General features: G+C 43.5%; 1 protein-coding gene across 1 annotated transcript; it reads right to left on the reverse strand.

Annotated features, from left to right (window-relative positions):
- Nucleotides 1–1,965: 1,965 nt before the first annotated feature.
- Nucleotides 1,966–19,675, reverse strand: LOC122939314 (polyadenylate-binding protein 1-like). Its single transcript, XM_044295384.1, has 17 exons — nucleotides 19,483–19,675; nucleotides 17,552–17,745; nucleotides 17,361–17,476; nucleotides 16,647–16,783; nucleotides 16,472–16,566; nucleotides 14,965–15,102; nucleotides 14,789–14,884; nucleotides 11,395–11,661; nucleotides 11,199–11,292; nucleotides 9,310–9,420; nucleotides 7,325–7,485; nucleotides 7,145–7,208; nucleotides 6,941–7,071; nucleotides 5,322–5,501; nucleotides 2,373–2,451; nucleotides 2,161–2,291; nucleotides 1,966–2,058 (listed from the first exon to the last, which is right to left on the reverse strand). The coding sequence occupies exons 1-17, from the start codon at nucleotides 19,673–19,675 to the stop codon at nucleotides 1,966–1,968; spliced, it is 2,280 nt and encodes a 759-aa protein (XP_044151319.1).
- Nucleotides 19,676–23,821: the final 4,146 nt, after the last annotated feature.

The raw sequence follows: 23,821 nt of genomic DNA on the forward strand, positions 1-23,821 counted from the left end.
TTTGGAAGTGTTACTATATACCTTGGCACGTCTAATCAAAGTGCACTGAGGGGCTGGATAGATTTTGGTCCATTTGATGCCATAACTTACTTATAAATTATACTTATGTTCACTTGATATAAACTTTTTTCTTTTTTTTCTCATAAGTATTTCCAGTATATATCAGTTATAATCTTAGGTTATTAACTCTACTGGACAATACTGTTACAGTTTTATAACATGATTAAAATATATATATATTCCAGTAGAGTTCCTAGATATAACATATGTCTCATATATCTTCTGATTCTAACTGAACAAGTAATTATAGAAATCCTACTTTTTCAGACATGCAAAACAACCCCATAGTCTAATCCCTTTATTGCCTTTAACCCAACCCAGTTTTTTCTTTAAAGGGGTTATCTCATGAATAATGTAAAAAATGAAAATCAGACATCATATGATCACATGACAATCTCTTTCTAACAAATCTAGAACCAGCCCTGTACCTCACATAGATCCAGAGATCTCCCCATTCATTGCTCTGCTAGATTTATATCAAGCTGACAGCTCAGGGGTGTGTCCATTCTGCTGCAGCTCAGGGGGCGTGTCCATGCTTTTCCTATCACAGCTCAGGAGACAGATGATGGATCAAACTGAGCGTGTGCGGCCATCTCAGTGAGCAGGTCAAAGAAATAAGAAAAAAAGTGGTGCTATACAGATACATTTTATTGTATAACTCAGCAGCTATAATAAATATTTAATTACATGCAAATACAAAAGTATTCACATCCAGGTGCTGGTTTGTAGAATATGTTTCGGATTTGATTTGAAATTTTTGATATGTCATAGAGTCATATCAAAAGTGCTGATTGGTGGGGGTCCCGGCTCTGAGACCTCCACCGATAGCTAGAAGGAGGAATCAGAACCACTCAGATGACCGCTGCTTCTCCTCACAACTGAGCATGAGAATGAAGACGGTTTCAATAGAATGTTCTATGAGACCATCTTCAGTCTCGTGCTTAGCAGCGAGGGGAAAACAGCACTCGACTGAGAGCTTCTGACTCCTCCTTCTAGCGATCAGTGGTGGTCTCAGAGCTGGGACCCCCGATGATCAACACTTTTGATATGACCCTATGACATATCAATTTTTTTTTTAAAGTGTAGTTACTCTTTAAAAAAAAAATATGTTTTCCTTTTCTCATTTTCTGTTCCTTCTCTCCCCAGCCCCACATCGCTTTCCCTTTAATGGGGTACAATAAGGACAATTAGACAACTAATAGCTTTATTTAATCAGTTTTATTGTACAATTTAAATTAGAAGGATATGTAACTTAATATTTACATTTATTTGTAACTCCATTTTATACTTTATTTAAAAATCAATAAAAATATATTGTTAAAAAAAATTCACATTTCTTTGGATATCTTAGTTCTCTAATGTTTACAATGGCCTCGAAGAGAAAAATGGCACAATTGGAAAAATATATCAGTATTATTATAATTTTTACTATATTAAAATATACAAAAACTTTTGACATTTAAAGCCAACGTAAACTGTAGTGCGGCGGGTTGGAGCTTGCCATGGTATCACTAAACTATGGACATGTTCCTAAACTTACTAAAACTCTTCTTTAACCTACAATCCAAGATTTGCGAACTTAGCTAAAAAAAAAACTATGAGGAGCAAAGTAGACTTCATAAGGCGACTTTGGCCTTGACATTTATTGCACGGCCAAAGATCTCAGTGTAGGGCCGCCTGCATCGTCGATAATGCAAGTGAATGGGGCTGCATAGCGACCCACATATTTGGGTTCCTTGTGACTGTCAGGTCATAGCAGTGCGACCCCATTCACTCATTGTTTGCCATGCAGGCAGTGCTACACTGGATCTTTGGCCATCCAATATGTGTCAGGGACAAAGCCATGGCCATGGAGCCCTAGCCTTAAGCCTGGAAAGAAGCATCGTGCTACAACTCGGAGGCATGTTAGACGGCTGCCACTACTGCAGCGTTGTTCATGACTTGGTGCACCACTTGCTTAGCTTCATGGTCTTGAAGAACAGCAACAGCTTCATCCACCTGAGATAAGAGACCAGATGTTAACACCAGACCTTGACACTATAGTTGGGGTGGTCTCTATAAGATAGTATACATTATACTGCACTGAGAATATGGTCGTACCTTAGAACGGAGAAATTCTGGTGACTCGAGCATGTGGAGAACGTCCAAATCATCCAGCTCCAGCAACATGCCTGTGATTTTCGCTGCCAGCGAAGGGAGCATGGTTTGAATTAGACAGAAGAGACGTTCCCCTAAAATTAAAGATTCTTGTGTCAAGTCTTAAGTTCTTTCACAGTGTACATAATATGGCGGTACTATGCTTCCTTACATACCCAGCATTTGTTTTTGGTCGCCTGAAGGAGCAGGGGCCAGTATGGAGGTAGCTGGTGATTCTTCCTGAATGACAGCTGGCTGCAGAGGAAGAAGAAATTACCCCAAAAAAGATAAATAATGGAGGTTCCCATTCTACACTTGTGTGTTTTTTTCCAAACAGTATGTTTTAGTACATGTGTTATTTGTGTCTATAAAAAAAAAAAGCCATTGCACAAAAAAAGACTTTAAAATTACATAAAAGAAAATATTGAAACATGCATTTTTTCCAACTGAGGCAAAAAACAGCAATGTCTGTGGCATAAAAAATGACCCCAAAAAAAGCCAGACCAGAGAATGGTACGATTTGCAATAAACGCAGTGGACCCAAACAATGCCACTGAAGAAAATTGAAGAAAAATGCACTAAAAAATGTTTTTACTGTTTCATCATTCCCACCTAAAAATATCTGTGAAACCAGCATCTCACAGGCGTCAGCAGAATGTTCATTTTGTCTGACAGATGACAGACGAGTCCACAAAGCTATGCACGCCTGGCTCAGCCAAGAGCAGTGGCGCACCTACCATGGAGGCAGACCACGAGACTGCCATGGGGGAGAGGGGACCTGGCGCTGAACTGCTCCTGTTTGCGACATACATTCACTACAGTTTCTGTCAGGCATCATTAGAGGGGGTTCAGTGCAAAGAGATTATTTACAGCATCTATTGATATAAATGGCAACTGTATACCGTATTTTTCGCCCTATAAGACGCACCGGCCCATAAGACGCACCTAGGTTTTTGAGGAGGAAAATAAGAAAAAAATATATTTTTAACCAAAAGTTGTGCTTTTGGTGGGTTTGAACTAATGGCGGTCTGTGCATGACACTATTATGGGGGATCTGTGGATGATGCACTGTTATGGGGTGGAGCTGTGGACGGCATTATGATGGGGGGGGGTCTGTGGATGGCATTATGATGGTGGGGGGGATCTGTGGATGGCATTATGATGGGGGGATCTGTGGATGGCACTGTTATGGGGTAGTGGATCTGTGGATGACACTGCTATATGTGTCATCCACAGATCCCCCCATAACAGTCCCATCCACAGATCTCCCCCCATCATAATGCCATCCACAGACCCCCCGCCCCATCATTATCCCATCCACAGATTCCTAGGGAGGGGCTGTAGTAGGCGAGGAAAGAGGCGGGCCGTGCAGGCACTGTACTCTGGCCCAGCCGCTCAGTATGTACTGTATTATACGTAGTGTTAATCATCAGATCTAAACTGAATAATGATGCGCTCCCCCTGCGCTTACCGGTACATGTCACGCTCCTGTAGTAAGCACTAGCAGCTAGCAGGCAGGCCGGGCGGCCGTAACTCACTGGGGTCACGTGCCTGCATCGCCTGCTTCATTCATAAAGTAGGCGGAGCAGGCACATGACCTCAGTGAGTTACGGCCGCCCGGCCTGCCTGCTAGCTGCTAGTGCTTACTACAGGAGCGTGACATGTACCGGTAAGTACGGTACAGATGGGGAGCAGGGGGAGCGCAGTTTAGATATGATGATTAACACTACGTATAATACAGTACATACTGAGCGGCGGGGCCAGAGTACAGTGCCTGCACGGCCCCGCCGCTCACCCCGCCTACTGCAGACCCTCCTCACTAATGCATCGCAGACTGCGATGTAAATTGCCAGAATTCGCCCCATATGACGCAGGGGCACTTTTCCCCCACTTTGGGGGGGGGGGGGGGTGCGTCTTATGGGGCGAAAAATACGGGTAATTTCCTATGACCTAAGCTCCCCCTGGTGGTGGCTGCAGGCAGGCAGTTTTATAATATACTTCAAGAAAGGAAGCAGGAGATTCAGTATTTATGTCAGTTGTCTGGTGTAAATACATTCAGAATGAAGCACCTGTACCACATGTTTTTTTTGTAATAGAAGTCAAATTAAGTGTGCGGGGGCCTCTATCATCCTTTTTTTTTTAATAAAAAATGTCTTCGACTTAAAAAATCTAAAATTTGTTAGAAACCTGGAGAGTTGCACTTTTGCGTTTTACATTGCCAGGGACTGTGTGATGCCCCCTGAAAATTCGGGGCAGGGGCACGTTGTGTACTCTGTGTATGTCCCTGTACATGTGTACATTTTTAACTCATTATGTAGAGGGGAGTAAGCATTTTCCAGACTCCTAAGGCTACTTTCACACTTGCGTTTTTTCTGGATCCGGCAGGGTTCAGCAAAAACGCTTCCGCTACTGATAATACAACAATCTGCATCCATTATGAACGGATCCGATTGTATTATCTTTCAAATAGCCAAGACGGATCCGTCATGAACTCCACTGAAAGTCAATGGAGGACGGATCCGTTTTCAATTGTGTCATAGAAAATGGATCCGTCCCCATTGACTTGCATTGTGGGTCATGCCGGATCCGTCTTGCTCCGCATCCCGTGACAGAAAGCAAACTACAACATGCCGTTTGCTCTTCGGTATGAGAATCAGTTCAGTTCAGTTTTGTCCCCATTGACAATAAATGGGGACAAAACTGAAACTTATTTTTCCGGTATTGAGCCCCTATGACGGATCTCAATACCGGAAAACTAAAACGTTAGTGTGAAAGTAGCCTTGGGCTATCTTTCAGTGAGCAAGGGATCAGGCATGTTGAAATCCATCGGGCTGCCATCTTGACTCACAAGTCCGGCGATGCACAGGTAAGCCCTTGCCTGTGCCTGTGCCGCAAACCGGTCTGAAACAAATGCGGTCACCGGGAGCAGGCAGCCCTGAGAACAGCCGCCGGGGGCCTTGATCCGGCTGTTCTCTGGACACCGTACACATAAGATCATGGTCGGATGCCATATCTTATCTAATGCTTATGGCAAGCTTTAGACCACGCAAGCAATTAAAGGCACATGTACACGTCCATGGGCATCTTTAATAAGGAGAATCTAGATATTAGTGCAGTCGGCCTACCTGCTGCACAGCAACCTGTGGCTGAATAATAATGTTCTGCTGAGGAGCAACCACTGCTGCTGTATACTGATACTGAGGAGCAGAGCACATGACAGAAGAACTGGCAACCGCTGCAGCTGTGGGTTGAGGTGCCAGTGTTTGTTGCTGATGGGCTTGAAGCATTGCCACAGCTTCGTCTACCTGAAATAGGAGAGCAGATCTTAACACCAGCTCTTACACCATGGTTGGGACATTCTCTATAAAGAAACCTCCACATAGGAAAGATATGCTGAGGACTTCCGACCTTGGAATTGCATGCCGAAAATTCACTCTTCGCATCCTCTGCCTCTAATGCCACCAGATGCTGTTCTATAAGTCAATGTTCCACCCTTTAAATAGGTCTTGAGACATGACTTGGATATTAAATAAACCAGCATCTCATCTGCAGAGAGCTGTTTTGGGGTGATTGCCCCTCACCAGTGCAGAGCAGAGACCCGATAAAGTGCTGGCTTAGTTATTATTTTTATTATGATTATTATTATTTATTATTAAAACGCCATTCATTCCATGGTTATTATCCAAGTCATGTTTCCACGCCTGTTTAAAGGGTCATACATTCACCTTTAGGATAGCTGCCTTACACCTGGTGGCATCAAAGGCAGAGCTTGTTAAGAGCTTTATTTGCATACTGCAAGAAGGTACCTGGAATCATCGTGGATGGAAGGTAAGTGTCACCGAGGTTCTTGGCCTCAGTGAAGTAAGAGCCGGTATTTTATGTGTCAGCAGCAGCTATTGCTAATTGACACCTTGAGATTTGGCATGGCTGTCATAGCTGATCCGGGACGGCTCTTACTGGGAAGAGTCAAAGTGCTGGGTGGGTGACTACTCCCCATGTTCCAGGCCGGGTTTTGCCAGGCATAAAAACCCAGCCAGCACTGCCAGGTGTGTGGATTTACCTCCCTCTGACAGTGGAGCTCAGGAGTCTGTGTGCTGTGAACTAAGGGCTGTGCAGGGATTGTGAGGTTTGAGCTGGGCTGGAGGACTCAGGCCCCTCTAAAGGCAGAGAGACCGCCTATGGACTTGATGAGGCTGAACTGCTAACAGGGTGTGACTTAACATCCAGAAGAAAAGGTAACTTTTATTGTTTATGGACTTTCCTTGTGTGTGAACAAACACCAAGCCACCTACGTTTTGTGATACACCTTATCTGCATTTTGTTATACACCAATGTGTGAATAAACACCGCTGTTTGATTCAAGAACCGTGTACTCTGCCTCTATACTGCATACGCTAGTCCTAACTACCAGAGCGAATCCCCACAATACCTTCTTTCCAGAAAATGTACAGCATTTTGCAGTACCAGCAAAGTGGATGAGATTTTAAACAATGCAATCCAAATGCAGCGGAAATTTTCCACAGCGGAATACACACGGAAATGGGGGTTGTGGGTTTTCTCTGCGGAGTTCACCTTTTTGCAATCCAGCGGTGAAATCTGCCGCAGCATTTCTGCTATGAATTCCGCAACTATAACTGCTGCTGTGAAATTCCAGCAAATGCGTTTCAGATTTTCCACAGTGGATCCGGTCTGGACGTCTCATAAGGAAGTATGCATTACACTGCATATGGGAACATGGTCATACCTTGGAGCGGAGAAATTCTGGCGACTCAAGCATGTGGAAAACTTCAGAGCCATCAAGCTCCAGCAACATGCCTGTGATCTTCGCTGCTAGAGTTGGGTGCATGGCTTGGATCAGAGGGAAGAGACGTTCACCTAAAATCGGAGACCCTTGTGTCAAGTCTTAGCTGATTTACATGGTATGGCAGTACCGTACAGACTTACATACCCAGCATTTGCTTCTGGTTGATTGGAGAAGGAGGAGGCGCCAATATGGAGGGAGTCAGGTGGTTCTTCCGGAAGGACTGTGTGCTGCAGGCAAAGTATACGGGAAATACCAAAAAAATAATACGCACACTAGTGTATACGGTATTCTGTATATATTAGGTAGTACAGACAGAATTCTTACCTGCTGCACGGCGACTTGTGGCTGAATTATCATGTGTTGCTGAGGATGAAGAACTGCGGCTGGGTACTGATACCGAGGAGCAGAGTACACAGCAGAAGCCGTGGTGGCTGCAGCAGCGACGTGGGTAGGCTGGGATTCAATTGCTGCTTGTGGAACAGTTGCTGTATGGAAAAATTACAATACATGAAAAATTGCAAACAATGGCACTGGTTATATAACGGCAGAGGAATAATGCTCACAGTGACATCACAGTAATGGGATAATGCACACAGTGATGTCACAATACAGTGATAATGCACACAGTGATGTCACAATACAGTGATAATGCACACAGTGATGCCACAGCATTGGAATAATCCAGATAAAATCATATTTAGATATGCCATAAAGCCGGAGTGCCAGGGGCTGCTGTAGGGAGTGGGTCCGAGCCGCAAAAAAAGTGGACAACACCAGTGAAGTATTGCACTGCAGCACTTTTTGTACAATAACTCATGCCCCTAATCCTGCCTAATCCCCTTTCTGATGACCATGCAGTAATAGTGCCCCCCCCCCCCCTGACACAGTAAGAATATCCTCTTAGTACTAACAATAACGATGCCCCGTAGTTCCCCTCAGACAGTATATCCGTATGATGACCCCTTAGTGCCCCCCTACACAGTATGATGCCACTAAGTGCCCCTTAACTGTAGGATGATCCCTTTCCTGCCCCCACACAGAATGAGGCCCCCCCTTACATGCCTCCAACCCAAAGTGATGCCCTCTAAGTGCTCTTGTCACACAGTATGATGCCCCCTTATGTGGCTCCCCACACAATATGATGCCCCATTAAGTGACCACCACACAGAGTAATGCCCCCTTAAGTGGTCCCCCTACACACACAGCGATGCCCCCGTCATAGATGTTCCCCTGACGTACGACGCTGTCTTTTGCTCAGCACAGCAGTGTGATGACATCACTACATCATGCCTCAATGCGCTGAAGATTGGCGTAAGCTTAGACCGGCTGTCTAGACCTGCACCAGATTTATCACAGGGACTCAGGCTGGAGGATAATTGTGGTGCAGGGATAGACACGTTTCTATGACTGTCTGTACACCAAGTATTGGTTGCCTTACTTTGAGACAGATTTCTACACCAGAATGATGGCTTATTTTTGGTGCAAAACATCACATCTTAGGCCGGGTCCATGTCCTGCAAAGCTCTACCTCACTCACTAAGCCCGGCATTTCTTGGGCAAGTCACAAAAAAGTGTAAAAACCCTAGTTGCACCAAATTGTGCCTATTTGTGCCAGTGTTTAGACAGATTCTAGGTGCAGACACGTTATTAAATCTGGGCCATTGTGTACAAAAGGTTTAAAAAGGTTTTTCAAGACTTTTATACTGACGATATCTCAGTATTGGATCGGTGGGGATCTGACACCCAGGACCTCACCAATCAGCTGCTTGAGAAGGCACCGGCGCTCCTGTCAGTGCCGCAGCCTTCTCCGTACTCACCAAGCACAGTGTCATACATTGCATAGCGGCTGGGATTGGTATCGCACTCGGCCCCATTTACATCTATGGGAATAAACTGCGTCTAGGTCATGTGACCGATGAACATTTCGTCACTGGCCTAGGTGCTACTGCGAGCTCCACTGCCTTCTCATACAGCTGATCATCAGGGGTTCTAGATGTCGGACCACCACTGATCAGATACTGATGAGGATAAGGATACGTAAAACGTATTTTTTGTCCGTGTCCATTCCGTTTTTTGTGCAGCCTGTATGCGGAACCATTCATTTCAATGGGTCCGCAAAAAAAAAAACACGTCCTATTATTGTCCGCATTACGGATAAGGGTAGGGCTAGTTCTTCCGTTCCGCAAAATGTGGAATGCACATGGCCGGTATCCGTGTCTTGTGGACCGCAAAACAACCAACGGCCGTGTGCATGAGCCTTTAAAGTCTCGGAAAACCCCTTTAAGTATATGATTTAGTGCACCAATTACCTAAACGTTGAACTGATACAACGTGGGGGGCGGAAGGCGCGGGCCTCATTGTGCCGTAGGTTGATAATCTGGGAGCCGCTAGTCTGATTGCTCTTGGTATATTCTGGAACGCTGTGGTAAGGCAAATGGACAGTTCAGCATATTAATCCGACAATAAGCCCTTTACAATCGAAAAGCTTAGCATCCTGGACATGTCTTATCTCTGGACGTGTGTTTTAGTAAATGCTTGTATTCTTCGTTACATCCTCAGTTATTCTTACAAGAAATTTATGAATAAATTGACAACTGGGTGTTACTATTTGGGAAGGGGTGTCTAGCAATGTCCAGTCAGTGCTGACAGTGTAATACAATAGATTTCCAGACTCCCAGGGGTACACAACATTATAAATCAGTATAATGCTGTGGGATCCTGTCAGAAGAGCGGAGACCAGAACGGGACCTCTCACTGACACACGCTGCGAGTTCATCGCATTCAACTCTCTTGTTTGTGTCTGGGCTAAGACTATGTTCACACTACATTTGTGGCAAACCTTCGGGGTATACGGCGGGGACATTTCCAGATATATATCTATGTTCATAGTGTTCAATACCCAATGACAAAAGAGAATTCTTTTAGCATATATCTGTTCATTATATATTGTTTACTTCTTTTTAAAGGGGGTTTCCAAAAAGAAGAATTTTTTTTATTTTTGCACACAACTTCCAATGGTGTAAAATAACATAAGGAGCAATATTCACCTTACCAATCCCCTTCCACTCCCATACAGACCATTCTCTGGTCTCTTGGCCCCTTCCTCAGTCCACTCCCAGTAAAGTCAACTACACTTTTTAAAGGGGTTCTCTGGGATTTTGATACTAATAGCCTACTCATTAAAATAGGTCATCAATAGCAGATCAGCCGCGGTCCCACTTGGTATTGCAGCTCAGCCCCATTCATTTCTATAGGGCTGAGCTGCGCCTAGGCCATGTGACCGATGTATGGTAACATCACTCACAGAGCGCCGCAGCTTCTATAAACATCTGAACGACGGGGGTGCTGGGAGTCGGACCCCCCTTCCTCCGATCTAATATTCATGACCTATCTCGAGGAGGATAGGCTATCAAATATTAAAATTCTGGATAGCCCCCAAACATTTGGGGGACACGTTGCGGCAAATAGCTAGGACTGTATCCATCTGGGAAGCCCAGATCTTGAAAAATGGTGAGAAACTGAGTAGTAGACCATGGAGTCTATGTACTAACCTTACGGTTTTCCCATCTCAGACAGTGGAGGCATAACGCTAGGATATGCCCCAATTGTCTGATAGGTGCGGGTCCCACCTCTGGTGCCCGCACCTACACTGAGAACGGCGTCCCGAAAGTTGTGGAGGGTGCAATGCACCCGCGCAGCCACCCTTTATTCATTTCTATGGGGGCTGCCGAAAATAGCGGGCTCGGCTATTTCCGTCGGCCCCATAGAAATTAATAGGAGTAGTGGCAGCGCAAGCGCAGTGCGCTCCCATTCAGTACTATGGGGAGAGCGCTTGGTGGTGGCCGGACCTTGGAAAACCCCGGGGTCCTCCAGCCACCACTCTTCCCGCTCTGTTCTCGGTGTAGGTGCTGATCCCAGAGGTGGGACCCGCACCTATCTGACTTTGGGGCATATCCTAGAGATATCCCCTCATTGTCTCAAATGAGAATACCCTTTTAAGGGTAGTATTCATCAAAACTGGGGTAAAGGAAAACCAGCTTAGTCGCCCATAGCAACCAATTAGATTCCACTTTTCATTTTCCAAAGGAGCTCTGAAAAATGAACGGTTGGTTGTGATTGGTTGCTATGGGCAGCTAAGCCAGTTTTCCTTTACACCAGTCTTGACACTCTGCACTGTCACACAATGCTCCATTCCTACAATGCATTGAACACATACCTTGGGTTGTCCAGCTTGGACTTGGCATAGCCTGTGCCATCTGTCCGGCTGGGTAGTATACAGTGTGGTTCTGGGCCTGAAGATAAAAACAGAGGATTTAGCAGAATAACTCCCGTGTGTGTGTATATATACTGTATATATATATTTAGCTTTTACATTTCTGATCTGGGGATGTTACCTGTGTAACAGGCGCCATATAGCTGGGTGGCAGTGCCTGGTAGGTGTTAGTGACCGGGTTCACTACCATTCGGACATGATCCATCTTCTGCATGAACTGAGCGGCCAGATTAGCTTGACGATCCTTTTTGCGTTGCGCCAAGGCGACATACAAGGGCTTGGAGGCTATGATCCTACCGTTCATCTCTGTGACGGCTTTTGCGGCCTCGTTGGGGGAGGAGAAACAGACGAAACCAAACCCTTTGCTGCGTCCACCATCCATCATGACCTTAAAAAGCAGATTGCAGTAAACATCTTCACACTAGTAATTATATTATATTATTATTATTAATTATTAATTAATATACCCTCAGGCCGTTCACATACACGCTAGGATATGCCCCCAATGCCTGATAGGTGTTGGTCCCACCACTGGTACCAGCACCTGTCCAAAATAGTGGAGAGAGAACCGCACATGCGCGGCTGCACTTTATTTATTTCTATGGGACTGCCGAAAATAGCCGCCGAAAGAGGCTCCATAGAAATGAATGGGAAGTGCAGCCATTGCTCCTTTCACTGCAATGGGGCTTACGGAAATAGCCTAGCCGTCACTCTGCTATTTTCGGCAGTCCCATAGAAATGAATGGAGGGAGCAGTCGCGCATACGCTTTCCAGAGGTGGGACCCGCACCTATCAGACATTGTGGGCATATCTTAGCAATATTCCCCCAATGTCTAAGAAGAGAATACCCCTTCAAGAGCTCATGAGGACAGCCACCCCCAAAAACGATTCAGTATTTAAGGGTAAGGGTATAAAAGAAGAAAATCTAATGACATGGCCTCCTTGTTCACCTGATCTGAACCCCATTGAGAACCTGTGGTCCATCATCAAATGTGAGATTTACAAGGAGGGAAAACAGTACTCCTCTCTGAACAGTGTCTGGGAGGCTGTGGTTGCTGCTGCACGCAATGTTGATGGTGAACAGATCAAAACACTGACAGAATCCATGGATGGCAGGCTTTTGAGTGTCCTTGCAAAGAAAGGTGGCTATATTGGTCACTGATTTGTTTTTGTTTTGTTTTTGAATGTCAGAAATGTATATTTGTGAATGTTGAGATGTTATATTGGTTTCACTGGTAAAAATAAATAATTGAAATGGGTATATATTTGTTTTTTGTTAAGTTGCCTAATAATTATGCACAGTAATAGTCACCTGCACACACAGATATCCCCCTAAAATAGCTAAAACTAAAAACAAACTAAAAACTACTTCCAAAAATATTCAGCTTTGATATTAATGAGTTTTTTGGGTTCATTGAGAACATGGTTGTTGTTCAATAATAAAATTAATCCTCAAAAATACAACTTGCCTAATAATTCTGCACTCCCTGTATATATAGATCTAGGGGTCCATCTCTCACCATAGAGCACTATAAATAACTATGTGCTCCTTGTATATAGCATGCCTCCCAAGTGTCCCTCTTTTTGATCCAAGTACCTCTGTCCCTTTTAGATCTTTAAATGTCCCGCTTTTTGAACTGGGGAATTAATGCACAAATGTTCCCTAATAAATTTACTAAATTGCTCCTTACTAAAGCGTCCGTATGGTTTCTATCTGGATATTAGACCATAACTTTTTTCACGTAATTATTTTGATGATGTATGTGCTTATATTTAAATGGATATTGAGGTATAGGATGTATTTGTATAGAACTACATAGGTATATGTAATCACTGGACTCCATATATCACTATAGGGCTGTATATATACATCTGGTGCTCCATTTCTCACTATAGTCCTCTATATACAGTATACCTATGTTTTCCCTGAATGGGACTAAGCAAAGCACATAGGCCATATAACCAATGAATATGATGTCACTGGCCTAGGAAGAAACCGTTGCACTCACTGAAGAACTGCAGTCTCTTCAAACAACTGATCAACAGTGGTTCCTGGAGTCGGATCCCCACTGATCCAGTGTTGATGGCATTTTCTTAGGCTGTGTCTCGGTCTGGTTGTTGTGCGCCGTGACACGTTAGCCGTGCATGCTGGTTGCCATGGGCAATTTGTTGTTTTGCTCCTTCCTCCGGGTTCCTTCCCTGTCTGGTACTGGAGGGGTTAACTAACTGGCTGGGTGTGGTCACTAGGTGCTTATATTGCCTGTGGCTGGTAGCAGGAGTTTAGTTGTACTCCAGCCTCGGTGTGTGCTGGAGTTATGCTCCTGTGCCGGAGATTCCTTCTGCCCAGTCCTTGAGGCCCACCTTGTGGGATATCAATGTCTACTTGATGTCACCTTCCTTTCCTTTCCCTATTCTATGTGTGGTGTGGTATGTTCAGGGTTTGTGTTGTATGTATAGTTGTTGTTCCTTTGGTGTGTACGGTCCTGCATGGATGCTAGACATTCCCCTGTCTATCTGTGCCTCCGGTGAGAGGGCTCCGGGGTTCCCCGGAGGGGGAACCACAAGTCAGTGAGCAGCTCTGTCTGGTGCGTCATACATCCAGTCCGCATGGGGGTCCAGAAAGTTATTGGTGTCTGTGTTCTATCCTGCAGGTAAATGCTAGTTGTTCTGATGTGTTGTTATATCACTGGGTTCTTACCTGCCGATCCAGTTGCTGTTCACTGTCTTCCCCTTTCCTTGCATCTAGACCGGGTGAGACTCCTGTTCTTCCGTATCTTGGAGGAAAAGGTAGTCTCAAGCCCTTTCACAATCCGTAGTGCTTTTCAGGGATTCCAGGGTCCGAGGTTCCTGGGTATGAGCCATCCTACCATCTGAGTCCGCTCATACGGATAGGAGTCAGGGCTAGGATCAGGGTCGCTTTAGGAGGTGACCTGCTCCCTGTTCCTGGTGTTTAGGCCTAGCTGTCACTCCCATTTCCCTTCAGTGTTCGGTGGGGAGTTTTCCCCCACTCCCCACCGTGACAAAGCCATTAATATCAAATTTTCAGAAAACCCCTTTAGTCGGGTATTCCATTATTTGTGCATTGGTGACACCTACCACCAATGTGGCTACTACTGACAGTTTTTTGTGACTCTTACCTTCTTGTGTTGGCCTAGCCTGCTGCCAGTTTAGACCTACCTACAATATGAGGCCACTTTAAGATATTTTTTTCCAAGGCTACTTCTAGTTTCCAATCTGCCCATGGAAAGAGGTCTAGCAGATACTACCTAAGGCCTCATGCAGAACGGAACAGCTGGCCCCTAATAGAACAGTACTACCCTTGTCCGTAAAGCGGACAATAATAGGACATGGTCTATATTTTGCGGAAAAGACATACGGAAACGGAATGCACACAGAGTAACTTCAGTTTTTTTTTGTGGCCCCATTGAAATTAATGGTTCTGCATACGGTCTGCAAAAAAACGGAACGGACACGGAAAGAAAATACGTTCGTGTGCATGCACCCTTATTGCTCACCTTTGCACTGGTGATGATACCAAAGTGGGAAAATGCTTGATGTAGCCGCATGTCGTCAATGCAATCTGCAAGATTTTTTATGTAGAGGTTGACGCCCTAAAACAATGAAATATTCGTTATAAGCCTGGAAATGTTCTCAGATCCTTGCAAAAATCACAAGAAGTGACGTCACTCGCCTGCGTTCGGGTGATGCGTTCCTGCTTTATTTGTTCAAACTTCCTCCTGAGCTCCGCTTGCCTTTCGGATTTCTTCTGGGCTCTTCCAACGTAAATGGACCTACCATTCACATTCTTTCCGTTCATTTCATCCACAGCCTTAGAGAATTTGGAAAATCATTACTTTACACCCTATTGCATTCCTGTATTTTCCTACCCTGGCCTGTATTATGCCACTTTTTATATGGTTTAGGTTACTATACATCTACGGTTATATAACTGGTCCAAAAAGACCATAGAGTTGGCTGCATACAAACTTTTAGTAGCCTAAAAGGGGTTGTCCATATGCCCCCACATAGGACCTTACTCTATGAGCCAGTGCTGGGAGCTACTAGAAAGAGCGTCTCCTGCACTGGTGAAGTCCATTTACGTATTAGTTGGTTGGTTATGCATTTCAATGGTGACACAGGTTTTCCAGCTGATCTATTTAAAGGAGTCTTCCACCTCAAATGTTTAAAGAGAATGTGTCATCAAAATTATAATTTTTTTTTTCTTCAGTAAAAACCAGATAGCAACACATCTCCTTTTTTCTAATCTTTTTTTATTTTCTGATGGTAGATTTTTATATTCTGTTCCCTGAACATGATTATGTGGGTGGCCATCTTGCCTCAGCTGTTCTTATAGGGGTTATCCTGGAAATAATATTGATGACCTATCCTCAGCTGTTAGGAGTGGCCTCACCAAAGCTCTGGTGAATGCAGCAGCTCCCTGAAATAACCCCTTTAATAGCATTTAGAGAATTGCTTTGCACCAGCCACATGGGCCATAGACACAATGGACAGGAGGGGACCTCATTGACTTATATGGGAGAATTTTCTAGGCACGCTCAGTGACCTGTGCAGAGTTCATGAGGGAGCTGATAAGCTGTGTTATCCCCTATTGTAATTGGTGGATCCTGTTGTCTTTATAAAGAGGTGATACCTGTCATTCTAATCCTGCCTGTAATGATAAGCAGATAACTACAGTAAAGTGATCTGTGCAGACCAAGAAGTGGTACCTATTAGGCCTAGTGGTCTTTGTGAAATATATTAAATATAGATATTGGCGTGGAAAATTAAAAACAACTTACCCAAAATTCTTTAAAAAACGTGCTTTAAATAATAGACCATTTTCAGATGACACATTCTCTTTAAGGCATACCAACAGAATATGCCATAAATATCTAACAAATGGGTGCCTCAACTCTGCTTACATGCATTGACACCTCTCAATTTGCATGGACAACCAAGCTGAAACAAGGGATGGGGACCAGTTGAGATAAGGGTCCCAAAGGTGACGCTCCCACTTGTCAGACATTTCTATGGATATTCCATAAAAATGTCGTGAAATAGAAAAAAAAAATTTAAATCAAACCAAGGAGGACTATGGTCAAACATTATGATGTCATGCAGCCGGTCATCTTCCAACAACTTCGATGACCTGCAGTTAGAAAAGATAACTCTTAAGATTTTGCATGTGTCCTTCTCACTCTTAGTGCATCCTCATGTTTCTCAAAGCTGACAAAGCCGAATCCCTTGGACTTCCCATTCTCATCAGTCATAACTTTCACACTCAGTGTAGGCCCTAGAGTGAGATGATTGCACACATGTAAGTTCAGACATAGAAATCTCAGACTTGATTGCAGCTACGCACAGGATCTTTACCGTATTTGATGAACAGTTCCCTGAGCCGTTCGTCATCCATATTTTCCCCAAAGTTCTTGATGTACAGATTTGTGAACATTGCTCTGGCAACAAGCTCAGGTTCTCGTTCTTTGCGGGACTTGAAATGTCCGATGAACCTTTACAGAACATACAAAAAAGTCTATCCTGAGGATAGGTCATCAATATTCTACTTCTAGAATTCTTCCCACCATAGGAATCTATTCAATTATGGCAGTTTAGTTGCGAAAATGTATGCAAGTGCCCCATTCATTTGCAGAAATCCATGTGCTTTCTGCAGAAAAAGAAACATTCAGACAAATTGCAAACATTTCTGCAAGAGACGTACTTGTGATCCTGAGAAACTCAAGGATATTCACAAGGTATGACAGGTATGGTGCCTGGTGCCAATGGGTGGGGGGCCCCAGATGACATATCCTATGTCCAGACACCTAATTGTGTAGCAATAGTAGGGAATTTTCTTTTTTAAAACATTTTTTATTGCCGTTTTTCATAATAAAATATAACCGTATAAAAATATATATCAAAAAGTGACATATTCCAATAAAGGATATGCACAGGGGATCTCACGAGCAATGAAAATGTCCATATCCAGAAATAAACAATATTCCCCTGGTAAGGTATCCTCAAAAACCAAACCCTATAATTACTAGTAAAGCCCAAGGAATCTTTTGTATTAGAGGACATTATACTTACACTTTCTGGTCATTTAAGATCATACCATTCAACGAATTAATGGCATTCTGGGACGATTCCTGGGTCTCGAAATGTACAAACCCGTAGCCTTTAGATCCATTTTCGTCACATACGACCTGTAACACCTCATACTAATGAATTCAGTTATTACTGTACAGACTGCATGGACCTGTACACTTAGCCTGACTTACCTTACATGATAGGATATTGCCAAAAGCCGAAAATGTATCATACAGCAATTTACTGTCAATGGATTTCTCCAGGTTTTTGATAAAAACATTGCCAACCCCGCTCTTTCGTAGGGACGGGTCGCGCTGACACCACATAATGCGCATGGGTTTGCCCTTCATGTCTTCAAAGTTCATTGTATCGAGGGCACGTTCCGCTGGTGGAAAAAGAACATTGTGATTTTTAAAGAAACAGGGGTTTTATCCTTTAGTAATCTCCTTGCAGTATGTAGGATACGTTGAGAGAGTCCAACAATTTCTTTATAGCCCTCCACTTTTTTGTAATATATAGCTCCAAATCCTATGAATGGCGTTCAATTGATGACAGAACTAGAAATGAAGTGTAATCCTCATCAGCTGTTACTATAGGAAGCTTACTGCATACTGTAATATAAACAGTCTGCAGTGAGCTCATTAGCTCCCCCTAGTGGTGGATACAGGCAGCCAGAATTGTATCATTTAACTTTTTAAAGACGTTTTTACATCAATGGAGCCAGACCCCAGCCATTGACCTATCCTAAGGATCCAGTATAAAAATCCTGGAAAACCCCTTTGAAGGGGTTTTGGAGAGACAGACCCTATGAAGATACTGTATATTAAAAAATCTAAGGTGGTCATTGGTTTGTCCTTGGAACCCTCTTTTCTAGATAAAGATCCTCTGGCTAAGAAAACACCAGTCTTGATAAATGTCCCCCAAAGTTTTTAAAATAATAACAATTCTATATTAAAGTTAAAAGGAAAAACTTTTCCCATTTTTCTAATTTCTCCTAAAAAAAACATTATTGGTCGTGTGTAAAAATGACTGAAGTTAAAATATCATGTTATGTATCTCACTGTGATGTAAATAAAAAAAATCCCAGTGCAGGAATTGCCATTTATTTTGGTCACCTCACCGACCCAATAAAAAAAAAAAAAAAAAAAAAGAAAAGAAATGATCATAAAATTGTATGTTCCACCAAAATTACATGCAAAAAATACAGCTCGCCCCGCAAAAAATTGAGCCCTCACATCTCTGTCGAAGGAAAAATAAAATGAGTGTCAGAATATGGTAACACCTTTATTTATTTTTTTCTTTGAAAAGGGTTTTCATTTTCTTATCATGACGTTTTTTTTATCATGACATTTGTGATCATGACGTTTTTTTAGAAAAACAAACAAATGGCAAACAACAAAAATGCTAATTTTTTTGGTTTTGAAACACATTATATGGACCATTAAATGGTGCCATTGGCTATGTCAACGGAAAAATAACGAAAAGTTATGACCCTTAGAAGGCGGGTAGGAAAAAAACGAAAAAGTAATTAATTTCCAAAAACTGGCTGCATCCTGAATGGGTTAATGAATGGTCTTCATTGCTTCGTTTGGTGCATGCAGGTACAAATGCGATGTTACATGGATATTCTACAGTAGGACCGGGTGGGGAGCTGCCATTGCTCCTGAGGCTTTGTTCACATCTCCGTTTGGCAGCCTCTGACAGAGCAGCTTGCCGGATCTCACAGGACCTGTCCTCGCCAGAACCCCTACTCCACTGCCGGATACCCATTGACTTCAATGAGGTCCTTTAATGATTTGGCTAATTTCTGGCATAAATGCTGGGTTTCGGCAAGACAAAAACCTCTACATGCAGTGTTTTTTTTGTCCGGTGGACAGCCGGTATTTGTGCTGGATCTCCAAAATGGAGATGTGAACGCAGTCCAAGTGTGGACACACAGAGGGCCCTATTTGCTAAGTCCTTTATATGCAAAGTACGGTAGTAAGGTACTTTTATGGTGACAGTGGGGCCCCTACCTGCTGATCCCCCCCCGTGCAGTTGCCCAGATTGTACCTACAGTATGACCTCCCCTGTCCTTAGTGTAGACCTCTAACTGTAGCAACAGGGGGAGATCGGTTCTTACCGTCCGCCGGCTGCTGAAAGTTGATATAACCATAGCCGAGTGACTGGCGGGTGATCTTGTCTCTGCACACTCTGATGGACAGTATGTTCCCGACAGGACCGAACCTTTCATACAGCATCGCCTCAGTGATCTCGGTTCGGAGGTCCCCTACATAGAGAGACGCTGCATTGCAGCTATAAGCACTAGTCTGCATGATTTATACGGCTGGAGGACTCACTATAAGAAAGGAGATTGTAAAGAATACACCTTGATCAGCACATGCTACAAACATTTTAACGAAGGACAGATCTACGACACTGGAAGGGAGGAGTCCCTTAATATTGGTCCTGTAATGGAAGATGAGATTAGAAAAGTGTGGCTGCCTTCTTCCAGAAACGGCGCCACTCTTGTTTGATGGCTGTGTGCAGTATTGCAGTGCTGCCTCATTTAATGAGTGGCAATCCTGGGCAATAATCACATATAACCCCGAGGGGAATAATGCAGCCAGGAGGATATGGATCTTCTTATACTGCAGTACAGATGCTGCAAATTTTCATTTTTTGGGGGGACTGACATAATAGGATATATCTGACTTATGTAACCCACGTAGGACGTCTGCGACCATGAGTCCCCTCACCTCTGTGTGTGTAGACTAGCCTCTCGGTCCAGACTGTTAAACTGTTCAGCCTAGCTGGCGCATGGCTGTCTCAGCCTGCCAACTGCTGCCCATGTGAGGCAGGGGCTGTTACCACTGGCCTGAGTACACGTCTGCCACATTTCTACAGCACATGACAATTACCCCCTGGCATATACAGTGCTGCCCATAATTATTCATACCCCTGGCATCTACAGTGCTGCCCATAATTATTCATACCCCTAGCATATACAGTGCTGCCCATAATTATTCATACCCCTGGCATATACAGTGCTGCCCATAATTATTCATACCCCTGGCATATAGATCACAGATTTTCAGCAGCGGAATTGCATGCAGAAAATCCACATCATTTACAGCAGCAGCAAAAGGGATGAGATTTCATCAAACCTTATCCACACGGCCGCAGAACATTTCTGTAATGGATTCTGCATATAATATGACCCGCGGGCCGACTTCAAATCAGCAGTATGTCAACTTACGCTGCGGATTTCCACCCATATCTGCTGCCAAATCCTTTAGGTTGGGTTCAAACTTGACAGATTAAGGGCTCATGCACACGACCGCTTGTATTTTGCAGTCCGCAAAAAAACGGATCCACAAAAAATACGGATGACGTCAGTGTGCATACTGTATTTTACGGAACGGCTGGCCCCTAAAAGCACAGTCCTATCCTTGTCCATTATGCGGACATGTTCTATTTTTTTTTGGCGGAACGGACATAAGGACATGCGTAAACAGAATGCACATGGAGTAACATCTGTTTTATTTTGCGGACCCATTGAAATGAATGGTTCTGCATATGGTTCGGAAAAAAAATACGTTTGCGTGCATGAGCCCTATCTGTGGATTTTCTGCAGCAGAAAAAAAGACATCATATGGCGCATTTTTTGTCACTGATTTTGTTGCTGAAATGCTGCTGATTAGGGTCCATTCACACGTCTGTAGTTCTGGATCCGCATCTGTTCCGCGGCCCCACAAAAAAAGATAAAGCATGTCTTATTCTTGTCCGCCATCGCGGAGAAGCATAGGCATTTCTATCATAGGGCCGGCCATGTGCGGTCCGCAAAATACGGAACGCACATGGCTGGTATCCATGTTTTGCGGATCCCCAATTTGCGGACTGCAAAACACTTACGGACATGTGAATTGACCCTTAGACGCAGTTTCATTTTTTGCATTGGAAATCCAGAATGAAATCCGCAGTATAGATTGACACGCTGCAGATTTAAAATCCACACCGCCGTCAGTTTCTGCTGCAGATTTTTTCTGCCATGTGTGAATGAGGTAAAAACTCATTCACTTTGCTGGTACTGTACAATGCTGCAGATTGGCCGTGTGAAAATCCGCAAGGGAATATCCACGTCACGTGTCAACCCAGCCTTAAAGGGGTTATCCATGATTAATATAAAATGACATCACATAGTTCGTGACAATCTCTTTGTAACAAAGCTAGAACCAGCCCTGTACCTCACATGGATCCAGAGATCTCCCCATTCATAGCTCAGGGGGCATGTCCATTCTGCTGCAGCTCATGGGGCATGTCCTTTCTGCTGCAGCTCAGGGGACGTGTCCTTTCAGTTGCAGCTCGGGGCGTGTCCTTTCTGCTGCAGCTCGGAGGGCATGTCCTTTCTGCTGCCGCTCAGGGGTGCGTCCTTTCTGCTGCAGCTCTCTTCCTTAAAAAGCTCATGAAGCAGTTGAAGGATAAATCTGAGCATGTGCGGCCTTCTCAGTGAGCGGGAAAAAAAGCAACAAACAAACAGCAGGTGGCGCTATACAGATACATTTTATTAAATAACTCAGTGGTTATACAGAATTTTTAATTACATGTAATTACAAAAGTATTCAGATCCAGGTTCTGGTTTGAAAACTATAGAATATTTTTCTTGGGACATCCCGTATAAGTCTACACCTGAAATAGGAGTTGTCCTTTAATCATTACCCCCTAGGTTTCTTTAGGTAAAGGAATAGGTGAAGCACAATTTTTTTTAATACTTTTTGTTAAAATTTATGGAAATGACACCTTTCTGTTTGGCATTGAATGTGAAGAATCTGCCCATTACATTAGCACTACAGAATGATAGACCTTACTGCAGTAAGGTCTGCTCACCTGAAGGATGGCATTCTGGGGGTCCTGCTGTGTCCGATGCGCTGACAAAGACACTTGTACAGGGAATAGTGACGTATGAGCCTCATTTAGTAAACTGTGGAAAATGTCTGGTCTCCTCAAGGGGTTAAGGTAGCCATCAACATTTTTGCATTTGTTGACATATGCAGCCAGAGGGCACAACGAGTACCAATATGGACCAATGGCAAAGCTTGAAATACGGTCCAAGCTAACCAGAATTACCTACAACAGACAGAAAATCATGATAAAAGCGTGATTTCCTAAAATGTTTAATTTAATATGTTGGACTCCACTTCACTAATGACGAGGATAATGCACAGGTGTTCTCACCGGGACAATAAATACAGTGATGCCAAAGTGCTAAATAATTTGATGCACAGAGTGATGTCACAGTACAGGGATAATAAACACAGTGATATCACAGTACAGGGATAATAAACACAGTGATGTCACAGTACAGGGATAATATACACAGTGATGTCACAGTACAGGGATAATAAACACAGTGATATCACAGTACAGGGATAATAAACACAGTGATATCACAGTACAGGGATAATAAACACAGTGATGTCACAGTACAGGGATAATATACACAGTGATGTCACAGTACAGGGATAATAAACACAGTGATATCACAGTACAGGGATAATAAACACAGTGATGTCACAGTACAGGGATAATATACACAGTGATGTCACAGTACAGGGATAATATACACAGTGATGTCACAGTACAGGGATAATATACACAGTGATGTCACAGTACAGGGATAATATACACAGTGATGTCACAGTACAGGGATAATATACACAGTGATGTCACAGTACAGGGATAATATACACAGTGATGTCACAGTACAGAGATAATAAACACAGTGATGTCACAGTACAGAGATAATAAACACAGTGTTGTCACAGTACAGAGATAATAAACACAGTGATGTCACAGTACAGAGATAATAAACACAGCGATGTCACAGTACAGGGATAATAAACACAGCGATGTCACAGTACAGAGATAATAAACACAGTGATGTCACAGTACAGAGATAATAAACACAGTGATGTCACAGTACAGAGATAATAAACACAGTGATGTCACAGTACAGAGATAATATACACAGTGATGTCACAGTACAGGGATAATATACACAGTGATGTCACAGTACAGGGATAATATACACAGTGATGTCACAGCACAGGGATAATATACACAGTGATGTCACAGCACAGGGATAATAAACACAGTGATGTCACAGTACAGGGATAATAAACACAGTGATATCACAGTACAGGGATAATAAACACAGTGATGTCACAGTACAGGGATAATATACACAGTGATGTCACAGTACAGGGATAATATACACAGTGATGTCACAGTACAGGGATAATATACACAGTGATGTCACAGTACAGGGATAATATACACAGTGATGTCACAGTACAGGGATAATAAACACAGTGATGTCACAGTACAGAGATAATAAACACAGTGATGTCACAGTACAGAGATAATACACACAGTGATGTCACAGTACAGGGATAATAAACACAGTGATGTCACAGTACAGA

This window comes from Bufo gargarizans, chromosome 5 (assembly GCF_014858855.1).
Source record: "Bufo gargarizans isolate SCDJY-AF-19 chromosome 5, ASM1485885v1, whole genome shotgun sequence".
Classification (NCBI taxonomy): Eukaryota; Metazoa; Chordata; class Amphibia; order Anura; family Bufonidae; genus Bufo; species Bufo gargarizans.